Below are 22,417 nucleotides of genomic sequence, written 5' to 3' on the forward strand. Positions count from 1 at the left end.
CTCTCTCTCTCTCGCTCTACCCTTCTGTCTGTTTGTTACATACCAAAATATAGATGTCCCATAACGTACTGATTCACACTTCAATATTCTCCACGGTCTATAAAAGCAGCTGTACTTAAAAGTGAAATTCTCCACAGACAGTGAAATGAAAAACAGAACTAATCCTCAAAGATATAAAGAAACTAAACCTTAATGAAATCAGGGGAATTGACCGTGAACATATGTAGCATTCGTTTCAAAAACCAAATGTGTTTTGTTTGCAGGTACAAACTTCCATAAGTATGCATGAAAAGACCCTTCTTTAGCTATTCATTTGCATTTAGAACTGTCATTGTGTCGAGAAAATCCTGTCTTCAATATTCATGAAGCAGCTACAGGATTTGTCTCATAATGAAATCAACTCTCACTTATACAGAGTTATAAAAACACTCCACCGTGCTATTTGACACGATACAATATAATGTAGAAGAGCCATCAATGACAACGTGGAGGCGGCAGAGAGAGAGAAAGAGAGCGTCTGGCTCTGGCTGAAAAGGGGTGACCAGTGGGTGGGGTCAGTAGAAAGAGCTCAGGCTCCTGTTCAGCTCGGTAAGGGAGGAATTTATCATGGCACAGGCAGGAGAGAACACCTGCAGCATACAGGATCGAGGGGACAGCAAAGTGTCCGGTGCAGGGATTCTCGTAAGGACGGGGAGGAAGTGGAAGGCAGCCGAGGCAGTCAGGCAGACAGAAGCTCAGCTGAAGTGCAGAGGTCTTCGTGGGAGTGTGGCACAGGGCAGGGCCCGACTCAGGGGCTCAATGTCAACCCTATATGACACTGCCAGTCCGGAAGAGAGACGGAAGCTGCTGCATGAGGAAGGAGAGATGGAAGCTGCAGCGTGAGGAAGGAGAGACGGAAGCTGCTGCATGAGGAAGGAGAGGTGGAAGCTGGTGAATGAGGAGGTGAATGTTTCAGTGGAGGTAGAGCGAGCGAGCAGTGGGTCTGTGATGAAGGGGGGCCTGGATGAAGTGGGAACAGGCGATGGCGCATAATGTCACCTAGAAGGAGCATTTTGTGCGACTGATCTGTTGGTTCGCTCTCCTTGGCACCAGACTGGGTGATGAGAGTCGACCTGGAGAGGCAGCTGAAAATTCCATCACATCTTATACAGTCCTCATTGAGACCAGATATCATCTTGGGTCTCTGAGGCCACAAGACAGCTCTTCTGACTGGAGCTGAGTGGGCCTTGGGAGGAGAGGACAGAGGTGGAGCAAGAGAGGAAGTGGATGAAATACCAGGGGTTTGCAAGTCATTCTCCCCAGTAAGGCTTAAGGGACCCTGGGCATTGCAGGATCAAGCAGCAGAGAGAGCATCTAAATGGCTGTGGCTGACCAGTGGGGTCAGGAGAAAGCCACTTGGACACAGGCCAGGGTGAGGGTGACTGTTGCAAGACCCGAAACACAGAGAACACAAAGAGAATATAAAGTTGGGCGAAGTCATTCTAGCACAGTGTTTAATTGAGGACGGACAAAGGGATTATTGTGCACTTAGTTTCATTAGAAGGAGAAGTTGTGAGTAAGCATTGGGTTTATAATTATAATCCTTTAGAGTAGAATCTTACAAGGTCATGTAAAATACGATAGTAAGCTACATCCATTCATTCCCACACAACACTTTTGAGAAACTCTTAAGGCCCTTGTTTACTCAACATCATCAATACATCTCTCATCTTTCGTGAGAGTCTCTCATATCAAAGGAGCCGTAGTTAAACCCTCTTTAAACCCTCCTTAAAAACAATCTTGACCTTTTGGAAAACTATTGACTCATTTCCAAATGGGCATTCATTTCTACAATTGAGGAAAAAGGCTGTGGCGAAGCAATGGTTGGAGGTTATAAAGGCTCACGCCATCTTTGATAAATTCCAGTCAGGTTTCCCGATGAGGCACAACATAAAAATCAGCCTTTAATGCAGTGAATCACAGCATTAACATAAATATGCTTAAACACTGGGTTGTGCTTGTATAGTGGTCGGCTTGATCAGCACGAGAATCATGAAATCACGCTTTTTGTTCCTGCTTCTTTCTTAGAAACATCTCTCTCTCTCTCTCTGCCCTTGATCCATAATTCATGATTTTGTTTGATATCACTTGGACTACTACCATTCATTATTCACCTGCCTCAAACTCTGCTCAAAAGAAACTACAACTCATTCAAAATGTAAGGTGTCATTTTCCTGCCATAATTCCAGAGCATCATGTTGGATTTTGAAAGCCTGATTTCCACACAGATTTTATTTGCTTGTGCTCAAAACCATTCTTTTTAAGCTTGACCTTAAAACGTTGCGCTTGCTTGCATACATCTGCCTGCTCACACGGGTTGCCTGCGTTCTGCTCACACACCGAACACAGACAAAAGTACTCTACTAATAGGAAAGAACTACGGTTTTGACCAATGAAGTTATCACTGATTTCTCTGGCTCTGGAATTATAGCAGGAAAATTACGTAATACAACTGGTTCAACTGATTCCTAAGCAGAACCAGCCATGTTCAAGAACACGCATCTCCTTGGGTCTGTCTTCATTCATTGCACTGGCTCCCCATAAATTGCAGGTTCAATTTTAAGATCCTGTCATTCACTTACAAGGTTCAATCAATGTCAAAGTCTGTATTTATGAACTTTTCACTCAGGTCCCTCAGGTAGGATCTCTCATTAAGTTCTTCTGGCTATCCTTTGGACCGTTAGTAAATCAGACAGCAGTATGGACTACGGTCATGACTGAGTCCCCATTGTAGAGACAAATCAAGTCAGACCCGTCCATTTCCATTTCCAGATAGATTGGATAGATGTATAGGACTCACACCTTGCATTTGAAACGTTTCTTTCATTATCCAGATGAAGTATCCAGATGCAGATTATATGTCCATTGCAAGGTTGTGAATGAGGCCGCAGTGTCAGTAAGATTGAAACGAAAGTATTGACGAACTATTTTACCTCCATATTTATCACAGGGGCTGTCCACACCTGCCCAGCAACATGGGAGTGATTGTTACATCTTCTTAATAACTCCAGAGACATTCATTCATTTGCACCATTTCTTGTTTTTTTTTTAGCTTACCAGAGGTTGACGTTTCATCCATTTTAAGCTGTTGTGTCTTTGACTTAATAGACAATAGCTGTATCAAACAAATGGTCTTAAGTTGCTGAGTAGAACTGATAGAAATGACCATTAAAAATTGTAATGAGTGAATTTTTGGAACTGCTTGGAACTGAGGGATCATTTAGTTGGAGTAATGGAGGTCATGGCAAGGAAAAAGTCTCAGAAGTGCTGTAAACCGCAACGTTTTTCTATCATTGCCATCGAGAAATGAGCGCTTAATGAGGAATGTTGGGTAAAAATTCGATGATCCTCTGGTGTTTGAACTCTTTAGACATGCTTATATCTTTCACTGGGTAGAGAGGGATGACGGGGCTAACACTAAGCATGTGCTTTAGGAGGATAAAGAACTTTATCTTTGTTGAACCACCGCTCCTTAATGAATGTCCAAACAGACGGAGCTGTTTGAACCTCAGTGCTTCATCCCCTGACAGAGTTGACAGAGTGAATTGCTGTGGTCTAAATTAACTCTTTGAGTGTGAAGTGCAGATCTGTGACTCCTTCTCTTTCAGTCAGAGGCCACACTCTTGATCACACAGTACATTTTTCCTGTGATATAGAAAGAAAATAGACCGCCGAGATGTCGGGGGAAAACATGAATCTGTGCTTTTTTTCTTCTGATCTGTAGAAATCCAAAGCTGGTTCTGTCACTTCTCCCCACAATGAGAGGAGAACCATGTTGTGGCTCTGTAATGGTGTAGCTGGGAGAATAAAGAATGTTTTTGTGTGAGAGAACACCACAGATCTGGAGTGATGGTGCTTTAAGGGCCTGATGAGTCTGAATTTCAGAATCACAGAGAAAATGCAGCATAGGGCAGTTTACTTTGACAACAAACAAAAAGCCCCTGAAGTAGGAGGGAGGCTGTATTGGAGAGAAAGAGTGGGCACAATTAATGAATAATTTAATGTTAGATGTACAGTATGATGGATGCCCCTTTCTGATACTGAAAAATAATGATGTGGTACTTATTGGTTGTTTCCCTCAACAGTATATAACACAAAAAAAGAGTTCCGATTTCAACAGCCCTATATGTCAAATCTTGTCACGACACTACAACCTCATTTACTTCTTACTCATTATCTGAATTTGTTATCTGGATACTGACGCTGTATATGCAATGTCCAGATACTGAAATTGCATTGAATGTAAGGTATGGTAAGGTATAAGGGGTCCATATGTCCTTAAGCGTGGGGTTAGCAGGATTGGAGGCCGACTACAACCAATGAGTGCTCGGCGAAAGACTCACAGGTTCGAGTTTTGTCGTACATCTGAGTAATTATCTGTCTTTTCTGTCTTTTCTGTTGTATGGTGCAGAAATTGAAAAGGGTGATGGTGGTGAAATGAGGAAAGATGGCGACTTGAAGAAATACTTGGATATCATCAGCAATAAAAACATCAAGCTGTGCGAAAGAGTTCTCATCCCAGTTCAACAATATCCAAAGGTAAGAGACATTGTGACCTGCTCTTAGCACAGAAATACGACTGTGATGTACAATATGAAGTTTAATGACTCAAACTAATGAGGCCACTCCACTACGCAACTAAAAGACCGGCCGTTCGGTCTATTTTGGATACCTTCAGTCATTTTTCTGGGTGTAAAATAAACCTTTCCCAACATCAAGCTTGCAACTCCTCCAAACCCACTCGCCCTTCAAGCTCACTCGCTCTGGGTTTAAGTATCTCCCTCTCGATGTGACAGGAACATTCTGAGGTCTTTTATCTGCCACCTGCTCATAATGAAATTCAAATCTGTCTTTGAGAGACGGAACATTCTGCCTCTCTCTTTAATTGGGAAGATTACATCGTTAAAAGGAATGTTTTGCCCGGATTCCCTTATTCCTACCAAATATTTGTCTGACTCCTTAGACAAAATGATCAAATCCTTTATTTGGGGTTTGAGGGCTCTAAGGATCTGCTTTTTCCAGTATGGTATAATAAAGGTATACAACCCTTCCTTGATTTGTACACGGATGGCATTTACCAGTCTGTCATCACTACACGGATTGCCTGCAAACCACTTATTTAAAAAGACAAAACAGATGCCTATGGTGAGCAGAGAGGCTTCAACACCCCCTGTTATCAATGAGAGCTCCTCAATTTGACTGTGTGTTCATACATGATGCTCCGAGTCAAGTGATAACATAAAACAACAAAACAAACTGTATGGTTATGGTGATTTCTGCCACTCAGCACATACGTCACATCTCTCCTCCCACGCCCCATTCTTGTGACACGGCACTTTGTTATAATGATATAGGGACGGTCATGATAGAGGAATGCTTTGCAACCATAAGTGTCAAAACGTTATTCATTTAAATGTCAAATGATAACATAAATGTGTTTCCCCTGCGTTGTTATATTGTAAACCAGGGTGCATTAATCATCCGTGCGGAAAAATACATAAACCTACATTCCACATTTATAAATATAGATTTTTGGACAGAACAAGTTTGGTTGACAATATATGCACATACACACTCTCTTTGGGTATTCATCCACATGAACTGGGATGAATATTTTTGCACATTGATCTTTTCGTCTCTACAGTATATGTGATGACAGGAATTATCATGAAGATCAACCAAAACAGCAGAGCAGAGAGGAACAGTTGGATGGGAAATGATAAAGGGATGCCAGTAGATTGCAGGGAGTTAGAAAGAGAAGCGGCTATTGTAAGTTATAATTGAAATACTTAATACACAGGGTGCATTAGCAATATCATAGATTCATAGTTGCTTAATTTGTAGCTATGGTTTATTATTATGTTCATTATTAAGATCCTTAAGGGGTTAATATACTTCAAAAAGGTAACAGACGAGGACAGTAGCGGACCCTCGCAGTCATGCAGATGCAGGATTTATACAGTAGCTTGACCTTTAGTGCTCTATCAGAGTCATGAACAGGGGAGGGTGCTGACCAGGCTGGCCCCCGTCTGTGCCTACACCTTTTAAATACCGTCACCCTTCCCTCTCTGAAAAGGAGGAGGAAGAAGCTAAAGGGACGGATGAGGGAGGCAGAAACAGTAACTGGTCTTCATCTTTCGGTGGAGACATCTCTCCCCCCTGCTCACACTCTCTCCAACTGTCTCAACTATCATCACCAGAGCTACTCACGTTTTCAGCATAGCTACAAAATAACCACAGTCTGCATCGGCCCATGCATTTAGGAAGACTGGGATCTTGCTAGAATGGATCTCACTCATTAAGATCCCGTTTTTACCACCGGGATTTGGAATTTCACAAAAGTAGAGCAAAGAAAAGGCTCATCTCATTTTCAGCTACTTGCATTGTTTCATTTGATTTTTTGTTGTTGTTGGTTCGTCCTACTACTTTATCCTCCTTGCTTCTTGTTTTTTGCCACAGTCAATAGATAAACACTGTACTGTATGTTGCGTGGCTGCTCTTCTTTGAACCGTTTGACCCATAGGCTACAGTGTGGGTGCGCTGGGCTAGCATCAGGATTACTCCCTAGGGCCCTTTCCCCACAGATGAGATGCGTTACCTATAGAGCCAGTTAGTGGGCTCTGCCTGAGATCATAAAGCTGGACGTAAAAACACATCATTAACATGTCAAAGAATGCCCCAGCACTGGAGGAAGCATAAATAAAGCATTAATTGAATATCCTAATGTGCGTATGGGTAGATCTACACTTCTCATAGTTGTAATCAGTGAAAACCACGCCAGAATAAGACATTATACGGAGACAAAACAGTGACAATAACAACAAAAAAGCTCACATATTATATGCCGCCTCAGAAAATGATCCCATATAATGAACACAGGAGTGCCGAGAATGCAAAATAAGCATGACAACGCAGTCCGATGGGACTGAGCATTTGTACGACAACAGTTACTGTGACCTAATTGCACAATCAGCAGCCTCCATGACTGCCGTGTCACCTAAAACATCTTGGCAGCGGTGCACTTTCACTTACTGGTAATTAGCTAGATGAAGCAACTCTTTGGTCCCCTGCTGGCAAAGAGGAGAGGATTTTGAAAAGTGTAGAGTTTAGTGTTTTAAGGAATTTTTTTGGAACAGGACACACAAGTCTTACTGTTTGACTAATCTCACTTTACGCCAAAGCTATTTGTGCAATGTCCACAAGTATCCCAAATCTGTCTTTTTCCATTTTAGCTGATCAGCATTTCATTACTGCGACATAGATAATTACAAAGTAAGGATGTGTGATTTGGTGGGGAAATTCTTCCAACCAGCTTATGATGTGATACTGATGCGATGCATGGAACATTGATATTGTTAATTATGAAAGAGCTTGTGAATCCATCCATATGTCAGACAGTGTCATTAAGTTTGATGCTTATGCAGTATATTATTGCTGATATTAACAATACATGCCCAGCCCCATAAATATCCTCAGTGTAAGTAATTGTCTTAACATCAACCAAGCAAGAGCGTGACTGGAACTCACTGAGCTCGATGTATACTGCATAGATGATTTGAAGCTTTGCACTTAGGGGAGTGTGTGTGTGTGTGTGTGTGTGTGTGTGTGTGTGTGTGTGTGTGTGTGTGTGTGTGTGTGTGTGTGTGTGTGTGTGTTTGAGCAAACTATCTTGTTATCCCAGGAAAACAACCTTTGTTGTCTCGATATAGGGAAAATTATCTATGAAAACGGTAAAGATTTTTTTTCACACAAACACAACTGAAGTCAAAAGCATAGCTCGGTGTAAAACACTAGTGAAGACAAATCCGACACTGCCTGCCCCGGCTGAATCACACGTTCCCCTTCTGTTGTCAGTGTCTGAGATCTACTGTGAGCTACGTACATGAGAGCTGTCCACGGCTAAGATCTGCTCTCAAATCTCACTCATCCTTCCCTCACCCTGCTCCTGTCAGTGAAGCTGCTGTAATTATTTTGTCCGTATTCCGCCGTACGTCAGCAGAAAAACCTCTTTAATTAATGTTTGTCATGGCACAATGATCTGAGCTTTATTTAAAGAAGAAATCCCAAAGTGCCTCAGTAGCCTTTCCCACTTATTACTCTGGAAAATAATGAAGTGAACTCTTCTCTGTTTATTCTTTTATCCACCAACGTACTGTAGTATTTCACACGAGTCTGATTTTGAGGTTAGAAATGGTAGGGATGATGCATGTTAACGCTATGTTCCATATGTTCGACAATGTTCTGTGCTGTTGATTGAAAAGGGGCCTGTATGTAGTGGACTGATGTAGGGGTCAGATGTTGAAATGTCTAACTTCTGGAGGGCTGTGTTCAGAGTCGATGACTTAAGTAGGGTGCGTAAGTAGGACTGCATAAGTCAAACTATCTGCAGGGGAAGTTCGGCGTGTTCAGAGTTTAGATGCACACGGCACTTAACTTCAATTCTGAGTGGCACATTCAGAATATTAAAACCAGCTGCCTCCAGTCTAGTCTAGTCTAGTGAGGTTGCCAGGAGTGCTGCCTGCTCAGCTTTATGGGATTGAGATTTTCCAATTGTCTCCTGTCCGTCCCTTTAAATCACCCATCTGTAATCTTCTCCAAAATCTGTTTATTAGGAAAAACGGCAAAAAGGCAATTTTTAATGGGTGATACGGTACAACAGTTTGATATTGTTTTGGTAAATTTGATATTAGAAAAGCACAGTAATGAATAAATCTTGCCATACGTACATTTAGATGTATTTAGACAGACATTCTTCCCGCAACTGTCTCCATGTTTCGGGGAATAAAGCAATCATGTGCAGAGCAAAGAGCCGAATTTTGGGTTTGAATCCCACGTACACTCTTCTCTATCTCAACTCTGAATACGGCTCTTGTTATTGGAATTACCTGACTCAGAATTTTATCTTCTTCTGTTCACTTTCAAAACATAACTGGTGTCGCAGAAGCTTGAGACACGATGTGGATTTCAAGTTGCCAACAGATGTCTGACAGAACACTGGGAATATTCTGAATGTGTGCATATAAGAATACTTTCAGATTCATGCTTTGTGCTGTTAATTAGAATATCTCTTATTTAGGTAAGAAGTCGTGGTACTCAAGGAGCCATCCTGCAGATAAAAGACCCATAGGACGTAAAATTTTTATTTTGTCCTTGTGACTGCTCGAGTTTTGAGCTTATCAGTGTTGGGGTATTGTGACCTTTAAATAGTGCTGCAGCTGTGCACTACCCATAGAGAAATCCCATTTATGTCTGCCCAGAGATGTCAGTGTCCCAAAGAAAGCCCTATCGTGTGGAAAGGTGTTTTGCTTAGATAAGCCCTGAATACAGTAGAGGCTTACAGAGTGCGAAAGAAAATTAAGCACTTGTTCGATAGCATCACAGTCCCACTTTGAGATCCCACTGAGTCAATGTTTGTGTGATGACTTTGTCTGGCACAATATAAGATGAATTATATTAAAGGGGAAACTATAGTTCCACATGTTAAAATGATTTTCCCCACTTATGATGAATAAAACTCCATACCTGACTTGTCGTCGCATTTTGTGAAGCAGCTTCTGGAGTTCATTTGCTGGAAATACAAGGATAAGCTTAAATGAAAGGAATAAAGAGCCTGAATCCAGCATTTAAAGGCCACAGCTTGTTGCAGGCAAGCATGAACAGGTTAGGCTATATGAATTGATTTTTTTTTTTTCAATTCACCGTGAAAATGATTTACCTGCTGCTCCGGCTGCACAGGCAACACAGCTTGTCTGGAACTGTTTTCGAGCTGTTTAAGCTTTGTAGCGTTGAGTCATTTGGCTGCTCATCTGTATTGATTCTGGCTTAAGGTAATTGTCATTAGTTAACATTGTGACATCAGTGATTTTGATGATTTCTGTAAAGCTTCCCTATATTATTTATTATCCCTAGTTTGATTAGTGTACGTAAATATGTATATGCAGTATGAGGACCCACTCCTTATACTGCTTTATTTGGCATAATTACTTAATAATGTAGCTTGAGGAAAACATTCAGTACAACGCAATTTCATCTAAACTTTTAACCATTTCAATAAGATGATTGAAACAGAGTGGGTTTTCTTTTAAATGTATTGATCACAAAAATACAATTTGAAATATCAAGTCAGAAATCATATGGATGTTTCCCATTGACTGGTTAAGTGTATTTTATCATTAAAGTGTGTTTTCAATCAATGCTTATTGAAATACAAATGCCAAAAGAGGTTGGTAACTACATAAATATTAAGATCACCACTGATGATACCCCTGATTAGGATTAATGCTTTAAAAGCCAAACACATTCTGCACATGCCAAGTGAAAGCAAAACCGCCTCTGCTGTGCTTTCTTTAACCTCTGTGGAGCTCAGGTGTCTGTCACAGCCCAGTCATTCCTAGCTGCCATTAAATAATAAACCTCACCTAAGGCTTTAATCCCGCTATCAGACCGGTGCCTGGATTTCCCCAGTAACACACCTCACTAACCTGAGAGCCCCTGGGACATCTGGCAATCTTAACTGGACCTGGCACACTGTATTACACCGTGGCCACCATACACTTTCACTGACAGGAGCTCTTGAATGCCACAGTATTGTGATGAGTTGTAGGATTTCATTTTTTTCTCCTTCCAATTATTATTTTTTGTATTATTACATTTTTGCCTGAGGTGCTTTTTGTTATTTTCCAGTTCCCAGTTTTTAGCTTTAAGGATTTTTATTCAATAATCTTGTCAGGTTGAAGAACTTTTGTCCTATTTTTTATTATCATATATTTACAAAAACTGATGGACATGATTTTCATTTACATAATTAACACTTCTCTATACCAAATTTAATGCCAGAGTAATAATTTGGATAATTAGTTTACTCAAATTGAGCATCAACTTCCTGCCAATGTCTGTATTTATTCATTTTCAGATTAACTATAAAACTGCCAGTATAGTTTCACATGAATCTTAACATTTTCATTTTCTATTCTATTCTTATCCAGGGTTGTGTTTTGCAATTTGGTGGTGGGTTTTGGTCATTTTCATTTTGTGTATTGAGTAGTTTTTGTGTTTTCTTTATTCTATTTCTTCATAGTCGTTTATTGCACAATTCTTGCGACACACTGATGTTATTGCGTCTGAGACACACTCAGGTCATTGTTCCATATCAGACATCAAACTTATTTTGTACTGTATGTGTGTGTGGCTTTGGTGAGGACTTGATGCAATGTCTCATTCTGAAGGAATCGGAGTGCTTTGCCACTGGACCATCTTCAGTGCTGATGGAGTTGAACTGTATGCAAAATGTTTATACTTACTTTAAATTCCTTAAATGCATTTTATTGATTGTAGCAGCTCATAGTCAGGCTTCGAATTCAGATCCGGAAAGCTGGAAAGTGCTTTTCCAGTTCTTACAGCTCTACTTTATTCAGCAATTTCCCTCAGGATAAATAAAGTGTTATCTTATCTTATTTGTAAATTAATTCCACTAAAACCAACACTAACTTTTGAACAAAATTCTTTGTGAAATAATCATCTGCCGTTATAATTTGCTCCCAACTTTGCAGGTCTGAAGCTCATTGTTTTGCTTTTACAGCAGCACATTTACTGCACTGTACAGTGTACTAGTGTGTCTACACTTAGCTGCTCTCATCGGCCCCATTTCAAACAGGAGAAACAGCATTTTCCATTAAAAAGAAGCAGCCATAAGCCGCCTGTTTGCTACCTTACACAGCACTATGTGGCAAAGTAAATGACAAGTGAAGGACGCTAAAATAGATTTTAGACGAAGAATATATACTTGATGGTAAGCATGTATATGCGCGCGCACACACACGCACGCACGCACGCACGCACGCACGCACGCACGCACGCACACACACACACACACACACACACACACACACACACACACACACACACACACACACACACACACACACACACACACACACACACACAAACACACACACACACACACACATGCTGGTTCCCATCTGTATCTGACATTTGTTTGCACAAATATGATTACTCCCAAGATGATCATTCCCAAGATGCAATAGTAACGGAAAACGTGAGGGCAGTAATGTCAACCTCTGTCACATCAGCCGCACATTGACAGTGACAACCAGAAAAAAATTGTTTTTAGGACAGAGGGATTCATTTTTCTGGCCTCCATTGTCACGACTATCTATGTTTCTTTTGCCGTTGTATAACAAGCAAACTGCTCTGTAAGTAGATCTTTAAGGTATTCTGGTGCAGATTGTGTGTGATTTGTGTTTTGGCCCTCGCAATCCTCCCAGGTAGGTAAAGTATGCGTGCCACTTGCCATCACTTGTCTTACAACAGCATAGTGTAGCAGATGTGAGTAAGTGCATGCATTGTTAAAATAGAATATAATCCCTAGCTAAAGGATTATTAGAATTGCCTTCATTTGGGCAACAGAAATGAACTCCTGTGGATTGTTAAACGTTGACAGTGCCTTTTGAGTTCATAGACGACTGCTGGCCGTAACAGTATTATAAGTGGGTAATATTTCAGGACTGCGTGCTTGTTTGTTTTGAAGTCTTGTTCCACCTAGAGGGTGGAAATTGATTACTATAGCTTAACATTAGGGCTCTGAGGAACATGGTGCTGTGGTTTTACTCATTACTGTGTCAGTCTTGTGGTGGAAAAGGCGTTTCTAAAGTGTAAACGGGGCAACAACTGCAAGTATGACTTTTCAACTGTATATCGCTAATACCAATTTTACAAATGCAGTATGAACATAGAAAACAGCCACAACAACAAAAATCACTTTCTCTTAGCAAGGACTATCTTTTGGAGTTTGTTGTTTTGTTGATTTTAGGAAAGGATTTCTATTTAATTTAACTTTATTAAATCTCAGGGAAATCTGATCTGATTTTATTCATGGAACCAAACACCAGCATCGTTTAAGTGAAGTACAGAAAGCTGCAATGAACAAGACAGTATAATGATAACAGTTGCAGATATTTGTATATGAGAAGATTGGATTAGTTATAAATGTGAGGATAGGATACTTTTTACAAATAGATAAGAAAGAATCCTTTGTTTGTCACATGCAGTCATACAAAGCTAAACATGCATGTGGAGTCTATTAAACTAAGGAGGAGTGCTATAAATGTAAGGCAAATACTAGGCTATATTCTTATTATTATCATTATATTATTATTAATATTGCTAATATAGCTGCTGTTGTAAGATTGGTGAGTTTTTCTTTTTCTTACTACTGGCAGTGTCTAGGTCTGTTTGGGTTCAAGAGTCTGTCTGCTCTGTGTCATGTCGAGTCGGACTCAGTCAGCACTCTCAGGTTAGATGTTTGTGCTCGGGGTGAGATTCAAGCTGCATAAACATCCCTTTACACAGCAGGCTTAGTTAAATATGAGTACTTCTTGAGGTAGATGCACAAAAACGGACTGCAATATTGGACTCGTTCCGTTGCTAGAAGCTTTGCTGAATGTCTACACAACAACTCTCCTCTTAATATCTGTGTAGGTTTCAGTGTCGAGGCTGCTGGGTGCACATTGTATTATTTCAAACCTCATTTAACACCGAACCGTGCCCCCTTTTTTTAAGCCCAAATTGCTCGCCACGGAGCAAGAGACTGACTCCAGACATTCATTAGCTTAATGAAAACAGGCCACTCGTCTTCTACCACCCATCGAGCACTTTCTCAACACGGCCACAAAGACCATCTGCTCTCCAGCTCCCTGCCAGCTATAGGACCGTCCTGTAAAATGGGTCCCCGTGAAGAAAGACACTGAAAAAGGTGCTTCGTGCCATAATCATTCAGAGGACAGGGAAGGGCAGCGGGGATGAGTTTTGTCTCTACAGATCCCTTGCCACCTCTTACCCGCTTCCAACATAAGATGCAGAATTCACTCATCACGTTAATGAAATAAGCTGAGTATGCAGTTGTTGCCGTGTTGAATTACAGCAGCCACACAGCTGGCAGTGGAGTTATTAGCAGCTCGGCCTCAGTAGGAGAGGCTGCATTGTAAAAAGGTTATATCATTTTAGGCTTGGACAAGTTATGTGGATGGCGGTGGGCGTTTGACCACCTGTTCCAGCTCTAGAGGTGGTCTCCATCATCTGATCCAGCACACACTTCAAGGTTGAATTATTTATCATAATTAGTTATCATTAAAACAGCTTGTGTTTCAGTGAAAGTACCTCACTGCGGCTGTTTCAAATAGGAAACAAATGATTTTGGCCTTGAGCCTTCATATTTTCTTCAGAAATATTATATTTGACCACAGTTGTTGTTATGAGTCTCACCTCTTGTATTAATCACCGCTGATCTCAGCAGCGTTCGGCCAGAAACAACCCCAAAGTTGGTATTCTCAATAAGAAGAGGAGAAATTGAGGGAAATGATGGTTCAAAAAGCCCCGAGGCTTGAATCTGATAGTTTGTCAACTGGATAGTATTTCTTAATTTCCCATTGGGAAGAAAGCCATTATTTCAGACTTTATCCCAGCGCTGACCCGCGGAACGCTCCGAGAGCCATTATTGGTTTGTGCCCATGTTCCCCCTTTTTTCTCTGTGCGACATGGATAACCCTAAGCACCAATAAGATATATCACTAGGGAGGTTCAAGCTAAGGATGGATTCTGATGTCATGCTGCGCCTCTGATGAGAGGCCTATTCACCTTTAACCTGCTGCATTCACACCACAGTTATATTGATCTATTACAGTCCACATCAACATTCCGGTACTTATTTGAGTAAGAAGAATCTGCAATAATGGCCAACCTACATTTTTGAATAGACTTTTTTCAAATGGGTCGAATTCTTTTTAACCATGCTACTAATTAGAAAGACTACTTACATCATTTTGTATCAACACAGGATCCATTTACTGGACACATAATTAAATTGAAACATTTCCTTTTACTTTTTTTATTTCAGTGTCAGGGTTGTCTTGTCAGAAATTTTATTCAGCCATTTAATGTTTTGTCATCTTCTCTCTTTTGTTGTAAATCTTAGAAATGGAGCCTGATTGCTTTTTTCTTCTTCTTCTTCCCTGTGTCACAGTTTAATTTTGTCGGTAAGCTGCTGGGACCACGCGGAAACTCCATGAAAAGATTACAAGAGGAAACGGGGGTGAAGATGTCCATCCTCGGAAAGGGTTCCATGAGGGATAAAGCTAAGGTATGTTTGTATCAATTTGCGTTGAGAAACAGCTGTTTGGTGAATGTTCAAATGGAAATGTTTACAGAAAGGAAGCCAATACCGTGTGGGTACAATTAACAACTTTGTTCAATAGATTCCTCTGCAGTAGCCACGTATGAAAGAGATGAAGCTCGCTGTCAGATTCCTTTATCCGGCTGACATTGACTCATCGTGGCCCAGACACTTTTCTGGATCTATAGCCAGGGCATAACCGCTCTCAGCGAAATCCTACAGTGACATTACTGCTTCAGGTTCACAGACCCGAAGAGAGGATTAAAGACTTTGATTCTTACCACCTTATTCATGAAACGAGAGCTGGATTTCAATACATGAAGTACTCTCGGTATGTGAAGTAAACTGGAAGCTGTGAACATAACAGGATGTTGTGGCTCTCATGTTGACTTATTTAACAAACTTATATTCACATGTTCACATTCATGCTGTTCTTGTACTTTTTTTTCCTCTTACTATTTATGCTGTATTCTCAAATTGGAAACCTTCAATGTGCTTGTAATATGAATAATTACTGACCTATATAGGGCAATATTCAAAACTATTAAAAACCCTTTATTAGTAAATTCCCATGTTTGGTTATTATATTTTGAACAGAATCTAAATCACTGATTTTGCAGCAAACTTTTCCCCATAAAAACAACTTTTACACTTTCTATTTATATTCACAAAGATTTAATAGCGCCCCTGTTGCATTGAATAGTGTCACTGTTCCCATATGAATATAAAGAGACAAAGAGAAACAAAACATCAACGTCTATTCTTTTCCTCTCCTTGGCTTAAGTTTGAACATCTTTCATATTCATAGTTAAGACAAATATTTATGTTACCAACTTTGAAATGAAGTGAAATGAAACTAAACATCACACATGAAGCATCACATTTCATCACTTCCCTTTTATGTTGCAATCAACACACGATACACATCAGCACATTTCATCACTTAGATTTGAACAAAGTGACAGTTTGTTTTGGTGACCTGATGAGCTGAATGTGCTTCGAGAGCATCTGTCAACTTGTCAGTCTGCTCTGTGCCGACTGAGCTTCTCTGCTCCCTCACACATGCTTTTGATAATTTAATTTTGCAATTACGCAGTAAATATGCGGTTAAATGGGAAATTCTGCAGCATTGTGGAAAATTGCAGTATTTTGTAGAAATTACAATAATTTTGTACAAATCATTTAAAAATAATGAATCACAACACATGTAGTTCAAGTATCTAGATATTTGCATATTTGCATGTCCCACCCACATAATGTAGCAGGTTTAGCTTGTTGCCATTTCCTGTATATTTATTGGGAAAGCAGCATCAACCACATCGGTAACTCAGAGTTTGTCTGTAAGAACAATAAGACACATTTAAGTAACTAAAGTAGTTTACTAAAGAGCAAACTAAATGTTTAGAAATTGTTGATACAGGGTGTGTAACTGTTTGACTGAGTCACTGTTGAGTGAATTAAACAGTTAATAAAGACAAACCTGGCACTCTGATGGATTTAATGCTGTGGAAATGGACTTAATTAATACTTAATTAACCACAATGACAATTACAGCTGAGGGACAAGCACCTTTATTCCCCATTTCTTTCCTCAGTCTTTATTTGAGGCTTTCTTCAATATCATTAACCGTAAACGAAATATTAATGCTGAATTCATACATTTAAATGTTTGATTCGTCTCAACTGAAGTATAAACACCTTCAGTTGAGATTGGCTGTAATACAACAAAGAAACTGAAATAGTTTTGGTCATTAATACAAATTGAACTTACAGGTTTACAGTACACATGGTGTGATTACATTGCACCAACATTTCTTATTAACTTATGAGCTATTAACCCAGTCTGTATCTGAATGAGAACAGACTGAGAGGTGTTGTGCTGTTGATGACTGATGGAAATGACACATTTATAGCTCTGTCTTACTAAAAGTGCGCTGTAGCAATCAGATTTCACTGGGGGCTTTTGTTGTGTGTGATATTGATCTTTGCTTAGAGTCATAGTTGGTCTGAATGACTCTGTGATGAGACTGACACCTGGAGGTCACGGCTGAATTGGCTGGAAGACTGGCTGCCGTTTGAATGGTGACACACTGACAATGTCCCCTTACAAGCAAAGGCATGTCAGCCCAGTATTATCTGACATTTTGTCGCAGCATCCCTCCTCCCACTGAGTGCTCAGACACTAACCTGGCTGGCTCCGGGGCTGAACCACAGGGCTGAAGTTAGGAGCACCATTTCACACTCACAAGCAAATAAAACTCTGCAGGGTTAGTGAGCATTGTATTGGTGAAACACTGCCATACCGAAGCTAACAGATGTACAGTTAAAAGACATTTACGCCTCTCTAAACATTAAGATTCAAGCAGTTTAGCAGCCACTCTGTAAGAACACATCAGTTGTCCCCGATTTGGTCCTTATTGATTTATACTGACTGTCACAGAATGCTGAGCCATCAGAGAGAATTTTAGCTGTCATTTCTGAGGATGACCTTCCTAGATGATAGAAAATACTGGCATAATTACAAGATTTGCTGATTTTTCAAGTGAATCAATGACACTCTTTCTTTCCTCAACAGCCACCAACAAAGTTGTCCTTAAGCAAAACAATTACTGATGCAGTGCAGCATGGTTGCATAAATGTTAACTGTCTGTGTTTAGTCGCCCCTCGCCAGTATGTGACTTGCTCAGAATGCAGCAGTCATGTTGTAACAATCTCTTCTCTCCCCTTCATCATCTCCTCTGGTGTCAACTGGAAAGTGTTAACTGCGTTGAGAAACAGCTGTTTGGTGAATGTTCAAATGGAAATGTTTACAGAAAGGAAGCCAATACCGTGTGGGTACAATTAACAACTTTGTTCAATAGATTCCTCTGCAATAGCCACGTATGAAAGAGATGAAGCTCGCTGTCAGATTCCTTTATCCGGCTGACATTGACTCATCGTGGCCCAGACACTTTTCTGGATCTATAGCCAGGGTCATAACCGCTCTCAGCGAAATCCTACAGTGACATTACTCTTATTACAACAGCTTCAGGTTCACAGACCCGAAGAGAGGATTAAAGACTTTGATTCAAACCACCTTATTCATGAAACTAGAGCTGGATTTCAATACATGAAGTACTCTCGGTATGTGAAGTAAACTGGAAGCTGTGAACATTACAGGATGTTGTGGCTCTCATGTTGACTTATTTAACAAACTTATATTCACATGTTCACATTCATGCTGTTCTCTGGTGTCAACTGGAAAGTGTTAACTGTAGAATTTACTGCTTTTAAAGCTTGTAAAGAATCAACCTGAACTCAAGCATAAGAGATATTTTTCTGCATATATGGGAGTGCAAATTCCAGTAAAATAAGGCATTGCCTCCTTTTTATTCTTGAGCGGGTTTATCGTATTAGCTGATGTCTGTTTGTCCGTCTGTCGCGTTGATAATTTAGACAGTTGTAATCCAATTTGGATCAAACTTGGCTTTGGTGGATCCTAGTTTGGGTCAGTTATTTTGATTATCTTACCACTTTAACGTTAAACATTTATAACATCATAACCTTTGAATGACAATTCGTATGATCAAAAAAAAAATTCCCCTGGATTTGTTGGGTCCATCCCCATTCGTTCATAGAGGCCACGCCCATTTCTGCTACTATATTTCACGCCCTTTGGAATTTTTCCACTTTTCGGACAATTTCTGTCACAATATAGAACACGTACTTATTAAACTTGTCTTATTAAAGCCAGATAAAAATGGATCTTTGGTTTTTGATATTCCTTACCATTGTGCGATAGTTTACTTCGAAACATTAGTAGAAATTAGAACTCTATCTATCTTCTTGCACCTAGCTGATTTTCCACCTGAAACTGTTCAATTGTCACAAGATTTTAATGTAGAAGATTAATTATATGTTGTATTTAGCCATTTTCAGAAACCTTGATGCCCCACCGTTTAGGCTCACAGGCTCCTGACCCGTGTAGCTGTGTTTTTGTTTAAGTATACTTATAAAAGCTCAGAAAAAGTAATTAATCATACTTTACGTAAACTCACAAAACTTGTGCAGCATCTCACTGAGTGCATTTGCAGTTTTCATCTTGATTTGTTATGACTCCTCATATTTGGCCTGCATTTATTGTAATACAAGTGGTCACCGGCCATCAACATGAATAATCCAATATGTGAAAGGCTGTTAATGGATTAGAACTCAGTATATATTCCATTAAATCAACAAATAACAGTTCTTTCTCATTTAAAAAAAAAAAGTCATCCTACAGAATCATTTGCCAGACAGTTTTACACTCTCTTCTCCTCTGTGCAGTAGATGTGCAGCTGTGGAGGAGAGTCATTCTTCTTTGTGCAATGGAGGAGGCCACATATCATTCCAAAATGTCTCCCTGTGTGGTACAAGTGTCTGTCTGTTGATGAATGAAGCTGCTCAAGTGTCTCTGAACCTGAAAGTTAATCAGAAAAGTTACTGGTTGGGAGGTTGTAGCCTGAGATTGCTCCTGATAAGAGAGGAAATGAATGGAGTTGTGTGTCAGACTCTGACTCTACAGAGTTTACTTGATGTTAGAACACAAGACAATGGACGCAACGCACAAGACTTAATTTAATTGTTTGCTAACCCTGAGACTAGACCTGATCTAAAAGTCTTGCAACATTAAAATGAGGCATCTGAGGCTGTTTGTGCATCTTATCAAGTGAGAAGAAAACCACAGGGCAAACACAGGATAGGCTGGAGTGATTACATATCCCATCTGATCTGAAGATGAAGATGAGGGATGTGGCCTGAGGACCTGAGCTACTTTGCTTAGCCTGCTGGCGCTGTTACCCCCGACCTGGATAAGCAGAAGATGAATGGCTGAATCATAATTCAAGCTTTGCTGATAATGTTGTGTGTACAAATACTGCAACATACTTACTGATGATAAAACACTCTTCTCCTTTTGTCTTTACTTACAGGAAGAAGAATTAAGGATGAGTGGGGAGGCCAAATATGCTCATTTGAGTAACGATCTTCACGTTTTAATTGAAGTCTTTGCTCCACCTGGAGAGGCTTATTCCCGCATGAGTCACGCCTTGGAGGAAATCAAAAAATTCCTAGTTCCAGTAAGTCACTGTACTGTTTACTTCTCCGTCTTACCTGTTTCCTACGGATGATAGTTGGATATGAAAGTATCACAGCTGAGTCATTTCTCTTCCAGGCAAGTTGACACAAAACCAACTATTTCCTAATTTCATACCCAGCATTTTGCAAATAGTATATTTACATTTAGATGCTAGTGTATTACATCTGCTGTTATACTTCTCGCACTCTCATTATCAAGTAGAATAATAATGTATTCAGCAATTAAGGTGCAGATTCAAACAACTGGAAAGATTGCACATACAGCTTGATGGACTTAGTAATAATTAATGTGCACGTTGTGTACTCTTGCTGAGTCTAAGCTGTAAATATTAATCAAGCTTTGCAAATGTGACAAGCCTAATGGAGGGGTTGTGCTATGCGAGTCCACTTTATGGAGTTCATGTTTCTTTCGCCGAGCCAGGGATCTTTTGAGCGTGTCTGCTCACTGGGCCAGAAGGATGAGGCTGCATCTGCACTGAGCCCCTCAAATCCCTCCAAATCGACTAGTAATCACTCAACACCGGCCTGCCAAACAGCAAATAAAGACATGCAGGGTTGTTGATATGTTTCTGATTTCTGTGTGTCAGCTTCCAGGACATATGGAGCGTTATAGCACAAAAACAGCTTGGCACATGATCAGTAAAAGCCAGGTCAGCCTCCTTGTGTTTCCCAGACTCTTAAAAATTGCATTGTAAACTCTTTTTGGGACCGTTAACATATTGAAATAAATCTGAGACGAGATGCCAGTGGCTTTGTCGTCTCGACACACAGATTGGAATTTCATTGCCGTTCCGATTTGCATGCCATAAAAAGCGGTACGTCTGCATGTGAATGACATCAGCAGCAGTCAGTCTGCACACAAACACAAGCTGGTAACTGCTCTAATCCTTCATCTCCATCTTAAAATACAATTAAGGCTGTTGTGGACCTTTTAAACGTGCTTCAGAAAGCAACGGCTTGTGTAATTATTTCTGTTTCATTTGTATCCGTTGTGGTGTAAGAGCAGGTCTTGGATATGAGGCACTTAAAGACGAGGTAAAGAGGCGATCAAAATAATCAGATCAGGCAATTAGACCGCTTAACAATCGCAGCAGTAATGTGTGAATGGCAATTGATCTTAACACGTACACAGCGGTAAAGTTTTCCCATCTTCATCGGTGACTGAATCCCTTAATGCCAAGACTGTAACCAAGAGCTGATTTGAAGGAGAAAAAAAATTAAATGTCAAAGATACAATTAAAATCTGATATGAAGTCCAAACTTGATGCGGATGTCATAAAGAGAATGCAGCCAATTGTCTCACTTGTTTTAGGACCTCTGTTCCACACTCCTCTTGTCTGTGTGTGTGTGTGTGTGTGTGTTTGTGTGTGTGTGTGTGTGTGTGTGTGTGTGTGGGAGTGTGTGAGTGTGTGTTTTTTTGTATGTGGTTTGTTTTTCAGACCTCACTTGCTCCCAATTCCACGCATTCCAAAGCAATAACAAAAGCAGTTGTTTATTTCATATGCAGAGACATTCGGCCTCGCAGTGTCACAGGGTGTTTCGGCAGGGATGCAGCAGGAGGACGCAGTGCGCTGAGAGCAGATCGAGTTGACCAGTTAATATTTTCCTCAAAAAGAATCTGGAGTAGTGCAGATAGCAGCGCTGAGGACTATGAGGAATGACGATGAGAACTGAGCTCTGATAGATTCCAGCAACAGCAGCGGGGCGTTTTCCCTGTCCGTATTACTCATAGTGTTATACTGTGTGTGTATAATATAAAGGAGGGATGGAGTTTGTTACATTGCTACGGACAGAACTTGTGTTCCGTTTCATGCAGTGTTGCTTTATTAGAATTGTTCTTATAGTTAGTTTAAAACACATATTACAATTGTAGAGTGTGCTAAATGAACGGTATGGAATTGTTTATTGTTTTAATGTATTGTTTTTGATATTGCATCATACATCTTTGGGACAAAATGGTCCAGAATCATCTGAGGAAGTGTGATACACACCCTTACTTGCTGCCTTTCTCTCTCTCCCTGCTTAATATCCACCCATGACCACCATCTACAGGGACAAACAATTTGCATGAGCGATG

The 22,417-nt window shown here is 40.3% G+C and overlaps 1 protein-coding gene across 1 annotated transcript in view; it reads left to right on the forward strand.

Annotated features, from left to right (window-relative positions):
• Positions 1-1,357: 1,357 nt before the first annotated feature.
• khdrbs2 (KH domain containing, RNA binding, signal transduction associated 2) overlaps positions 1,358-22,417 on the forward strand; it is a 42,893-nt gene continuing 21,833 nt past the window's right edge. The window contains exons 1-4 of the mRNA XM_076165969.1: positions 1,358-1,379; positions 4,451-4,578; positions 15,077-15,193; positions 20,175-20,321. Of these exons, the coding sequence (XP_076022084.1) occupies positions 1,358-1,379; positions 4,451-4,578; positions 15,077-15,193; positions 20,175-20,321 (414 nt within the window). The remainder of the gene's footprint in view (positions 1,380-4,450; positions 4,579-15,076; positions 15,194-20,174; positions 20,322-22,417) is intronic.

Source organism: Genypterus blacodes, unplaced genomic scaffold (genome assembly GCF_046128005.1).
Source record: "Genypterus blacodes isolate CSIRO-AG114 ecotype Tasmania unplaced genomic scaffold, CSIRO-AGI_Gbla_v1 ptg000012l_1, whole genome shotgun sequence".
NCBI classification, from domain to species: Eukaryota; Metazoa; Chordata; class Actinopteri; order Ophidiiformes; family Ophidiidae; genus Genypterus; species Genypterus blacodes.